The sequence below is a fragment of the Aplysia californica genome, unplaced genomic scaffold (genome assembly GCF_000002075.1).
Source record: "Aplysia californica isolate F4 #8 unplaced genomic scaffold, AplCal3.0 scaffold01504, whole genome shotgun sequence".
NCBI classification, from domain to species: domain Eukaryota; kingdom Metazoa; phylum Mollusca; class Gastropoda; order Aplysiida; family Aplysiidae; genus Aplysia; species Aplysia californica.
Genome location: NW_004798774.1, coordinates 4,132 through 10,000, shown reverse-complemented (window position 1 = coordinate 10,000; position 5,869 = coordinate 4,132). Strand labels below are relative to the sequence as shown.

The 5,869-nt window shown below is 36.8% G+C and overlaps 1 protein-coding gene across 1 annotated transcript in view; it reads left to right on the top strand.

The window, feature by feature from the left end:
• The window catches only part of LOC118479038 (homeobox protein 2-like), a 28,442-nt gene extending 27,493 nt beyond the window's left edge, over positions 1-949 (top strand). Inside the window, exon 8 of the mRNA XM_035973609.1 lies at positions 671-949. Within this exon, the coding sequence (XP_035829502.1) occupies positions 671-949 (279 nt within the window). The remainder of the gene's footprint in view (positions 1-670) is intronic.
• Positions 950-5,869: the final 4,920 nt, after the last annotated feature.

Below are 5,869 nucleotides of genomic sequence, written 5' to 3'. Positions count from 1 at the left end.
TAACTCTGTAAGGTTGATTAAGAGCTTGGATTTCCGAGTTTAACGTCCATCTCTAACGAGACAGAGCCAAACTGGAAGAGAACTTTGTGAACTCCTAAACAGCCCAAGTTTAGGAACACTCCCTCAGGGATTTAAACCAGAGCCATCGTTGTCATATTCCAACATGACATCCATTAGGCTTGCGGGATACTGCTATATGTTTGTCCTCTTTACAGCATGTTCCTTTATCCTACACGTTTGGAGAATGGAACTACAGATCTTTCAAGTAGATTTCAGTTTCGTTTTACTTTCTCTTTAGTTTGAAATATAAATTACTCGTAATTAAAGTTGACTTTTTTTTTTTAATGCACTGATTGTCCACACAATTATTCTGAACTTTCACTTTGAGGGGCAAAGTAAAAAAAAAAAGCTAAATCACACTAATCGTATCACAAGTTGCCTCATATTTTACTTTTTTTTGTGACAGACTTTGCTTGTTCACAACTTGATTTTTAAAAAAGTAAAAATGCAGTTTTGTGAATGCCTCAGTTAGATTGTCACTTGATTGATATCATAGTGATAATACTTGAAATATTCTACAGATACTCTTGCAAGTTAAAGGCTGTGCCCTGATTTTTTTCTAAAACATCAATTTACCTGTTTTTCACTTGACCTATTTATTTACTCCCAGTACAAGGGTCAGACTCCAGCAGAGCGGATCAAAGGCCTGGAAACGGAAATCTCTCGGCTGGACAATCTCATCCAACACAAGGACTCCAAGATCAAGGAAATGAGCTCAGGGTCGACATCTTCGTTCAGTGGCGCAGGATCATCGATACAACTGACCACTTCGTCATCATCGACGTCGTCGCACGGCGTGAAGAGACGGCAGACGCCGGTGATCAGTTCGGTGAACGGGGAACCGCCGTGTGAGGGGATGGTGATTGGTGATGATGAGTATGTGGTCTAGAACAAGAGTGTCGTTTGTACTGAATGAACGATTGAGTGAACCAGTTCGACTTTGTAATGCTTTAATGGTGTGACTGGGGGTTTTTTTTGGTTTTTTTTTGGGGGGGGGGTTGTTCAACCTTTCAACATGATCTAAAGGCATTTGGGTCCAACTGAGAACTTGTGCAATCAATGGGGGGAAAAAGTCTTTACCCCTTCTATTGTTCGAGCAATGTCTGGGCTTACGTTCCTAAAAAAAATAGCCCTTGTTGAATTTGCATCATGACGTCTGTCTATAGCCTTCAACTCTTTGCCTTGTATCAAGGAGTCAATATGTAGCCTATAGCTACTTGATTCTTGAATGTCTGCTTTATGAGATAGCAGAGTGCTTGAGCGGTCAGTGTTGAACATAAACATACACACACATATTATATCAGTGGTATTGTGCTCTATCCATGTTACTGATCTTTTTAAAAAATTTCCATGGTCCGTGAAATGTTCCCTGCTCAAAATTAATTTCACATTTCAAGAGGGAATACTCATAGTTCATCCTCATCATTGCCTTTCTCACCCTGCACCAGGGTATAGGCCACGGACAAACACCTTCCACCTTTCTCTATCCTGGGCTAGCCTCTTGATGTTATTGACTCATAGTTCAGTAACCTACAAAATATCTGTACTTGGGACAAGGATAGACATCCCTTATGAGGACCAGTATAAGGAGATTAGCAACAGTTTTGGAACAAAAAATGAAGAAAATGGTCAAAAAAGATTTCCAGTATTTTCTCCTGTTTCATGATTAGAGCACAACACTGCCGATATTCTCTAACCAATAGTTAACCTGTTTCGACAGATATACAATGTGGCTGTCATGGTCAATGATTTTCGTCCATCTTCTTCCTCAATAGATGCATGATTGTACATGCTTTATATCACTCAGGTTGAAGGAGAACATCTCTTTTCTTGATCTGAGAATGTATATCGAGTGCCTAGTATAGGACTCCGCCATGCACCATTTTGAAAAGTGATGTATAACAAAGTCCTTCCCTGAGCAGCTGTTATGTTATGTTAGTTGCCATGTATTTATGTTGTTTCTGTATTATTTCATTCTTATCCTTATCTTCAGAGCAATTGACATTGTTTTTTTTGTTTTTCTAAATAAGAGTTTAAGTTCATTTGATTTTGTTAATTCTGAAAATCATTTTAGATTAACATTTTTTTGTTTTTGTTTATTCATTTCATAATATGTTTTGCAGTGACAAATTTAACAATATGACGAGGTCTAAAAGACAGAACCTGAAAATAAACTGAGCACAAGGAAAGGTGCTACTCACAGCCCAGTTTGGTCACCGAGTGTCTTAAAAACATGTTAGCATCGTATAATTTTTTTTTTTCCATTTGATTTTTGCTGTTGTTAATCTTATTTTAAAATGAATACTTATGATTTATCTTACATTATGGTGTTTAAGAAAACAAAGTCCAGGCATTAGATTTCTGATTTTGGAGGCATATTGAATTTCTCAAAAAAGCAAGCTACATAAAAACTATGAAGTGCTTCAGAATATAATGTTTTCTCAATAAGAAAATATAAGTTAAAATGTGTTATTCTGTGCCTGACAAGACATGGTGTGACCTTAGAAAATGTCTTCACACAACCAATGACATGTTTCTTTGAAAAGAAAGTATTAGGACTTTTCTCAATATGTCCTTTAGCAACAGGAAGAGATTTGTTTTATTGCATTAAAGGTTTTTCGCGCAGGAAGGTGTACTTGATTCATCATTGTTCATATTTTGGCTACATTAAGTGAGAACAATTGTTCTCACTTAATGTAGCCAAAGTATAAACATTCTGGACCCCATGTCAGAAAACTTGCAGATTTTAGTTAGGCAGTGGGCTCCGCTTGTGTTGAACTCGCTTGAGTTGATCTTCGGTCAAGTTGATATTTTTCTCGGGTCCCAGCTCGTTTTCTTTACAATTCCCAAAGGTTAAGTTGAACTTTGGAAGAGTTGATTTTTTTTCACTCCCTCGACGACATCAACTCATCCGTAGTGGACTGTACTTTCATATTTTAGGTCAATTTTCTAGGCCATGCTTGAAGTTCTTATGATTTTTGAAAATGCTAAAACGCGATTTTTTGGAGGGTTGAATTTGTACCATGACGGCGGCACATTAGCCAACATGTGTGATGTTTCCTTTGAATTCTGATGTGTCTGATACCCGGGTTAGCTGTGTTCATTTTTGTCCCGTATGTGTCAAAAGAAATCTGTAAACTCAACGATTATTCATTTTATTTCTGTACTTGTACCTATGATTGTGCTCTGTGCTGAAAGCAACTGTGAGAAAAAAGAATTGATTATGATTTGAGTTGTTTTAAAAATTCTGTTAATTCAGGATAGGAGGCTGAGATCTTCTTTGTCGTAAGAGAAGTTTGTAACGTGGGAGCAGACTGAGAGGATTGAATTGATTACAAACAAGTCCAAATGGGTTATTTTTTCTTCTTTCATTCCCCTCCCTCATCTCTTTAGTAAAGTGGTATGGTTTAGTTTTGGTAAAGGTAAAGAAAAGAATCGTAATAGACAGAAACAACCCAGGGCTAAGAAGGTAGGGTCTCCTTCAGAAAAAAAAACCCCAATGTAGGTCAAGGAAAGAAGGGTCTCTGTGTGGTGACCGCCAACCACCCACAGGGCAGATTAACTTTAGGTGGAAAACTGCTGGAACACTTTAGGAACTACACTAGCAATCACCGGTCTAGGCATTCTTTTCTTGCAGTTCTTCATGAGCTTCCAGTTTTCAAACAAGTGTTTTGATGAGCCCAGAAATTGAGAAAGACACGCATTACAAAAGTATGCTAGTTTTTTAAAAGAAGGTAAAGACTATATTGAGAACGCACAAGATAATGATGTTAATGCCAGCTTATTACAAATTTCATTTTACTTCAGCAAAATAGGAAACTTTCTGCTTCTACTATGCAATACCTTTTGATCTTTATGAGTTCTAATTTCTTCCTTTTTGCAGAGTATTAAATCGGCAGCATTTCTATACCCCACCTAATTGATTAATTACTTAAAGTTGACCATTTGTACTGACATCAAGCTTTGAACAAGTATTGTGAGAATGAGACAAATGGCTGAACTGTTTATTAACTATGCTGATATTGATAGTTTCCAATACTCGATGCTATACTACACTGCTGATTATAACTTACGTTTTCGCCACCATTAACGTTTTTGTTTTTTAAAAAAATCTATAAAGATGTTCCTCATCAGAGCTGATTCACTTCATTATTCATGCTTATGAAACAACGATATGTTTACTCAGGAAAGATAGGTGTTCTGAATCTCTTTGAATTTGGATATCAGTCGAGAGTGGTCTCGATTGATTTCTGTAAGTCTTATCCACTGCCACTGTGTTTCCCCTGGTTTTTGCTTCTGAAATGAATTCACATTCGTCATCTCACCACTTTAAAAAATTACTTATTTCTCATGCAAGAGTGCAAAGGACATTAAACGTTGTTTTAAGAGATTGAACCCGTGGTATAAATACCAATTTGTTGCGTTTGACTTCAAGAAAGGCACATGAATAGAACAACTGTCATTGTGAGCAGGGAAAGAGTAAAGCAGAAGATAAAAATATAGGTGAGGAAACAAAAGAAGTAGGACGAACCAGGGAGCTAGCGCCCAAGATTGAAAAAAGGACGACAGTCCACCATGTCAGGAATGTATTGCAACTGAGATAAGTTTTGAGTGAATGAGGAGAAAGAGAAAGAAAGAAGTGCGCACTCTGAGAAGATCATCTATTATCTATTTGTGGTGGCCGAATTTTGCTATTCAAAAGGCTTTTTAATGGCTGCATGGATCGACATGCGCTTTTCGCCAAAAGATTCTTTAAAATATTCTCCAGATCATGACGCCCTTGGTTTTTTCAGTTTTGAGACAGTTTTGCTGCAAAAAGCAAAATTTCTTTATTTTGCCGATCGCTTTTGTAGGCCAACGCTTCTGTCTCTGTAATTTTAGAAAATCCGGAAGTGATATTTCGCAAGGTGCATTTTGTTTTGAGATTATAGATATAGACGTTCTAATTTTTTGCATCTCTCAAGATTTACTGCCCCATTCCAGTAGAGTGTAAATATAGTAGGCCAATGACTTTTAGTTAATATTAGACCACCGATCATTCATTTCATGGAAAGGGGGCCCAGCTAGTATTCTCTAATTACGAGCAATAAAAAAGGAAAAAACCCACCAGAATTACATAAGATTTAAAGGTTTTTTTCAAAAACATAAACCATTTATTAATGGTAAATAGTTTGTTAACATTTACTTGGTTTCTGATGGTGTGTCTGCTGAATAAACTGTTTCTTCAGGATTTTCCTGTGAGATTTAGACCATCATTATTTCACAATTGTACTTAACTTTTTGCCACTTTGTGACAGCAACTTTTATACGTATTATTATAGCTTGTTCAAACATTTTCTAGTTTCAGATTTGTCACTTTACAGTTAAACCCTCGTGATATGCATGTTTTGAAAGGAAAGAATTGTAATGTCATCTTAATTCAAGATGCGAAGGTTCAGACTTTTTCAGTTTCTTAAAACAACAGTTTCATCCTAGAGGAAAGTGTGGGGGGTAAAAGAAGTTTGAAGATCATGTCCACTGTGAGACAGACGGACAGACAGAAACAACAGAGAACAAGAATAGAGGCAGAACTAATTACCCTCTGGCCATCTCTCAAATTCAAGCTGGGAGCCTTCATTGTGTTTTCTATACATGTGTTCGTAAGTGTAAGTTCCACTATCGTGGTCAGCTCACTTTGGCATAATAATTCCATGCTGCTAATGCTGAAAAGATAAAGCTTGGGATGAGTTAACTTCTGCATCTGATGATGCAATAATTTATTTATTATTATTATTATTAGCCTACTATTATTATCAGTAGGCCTAGGCTA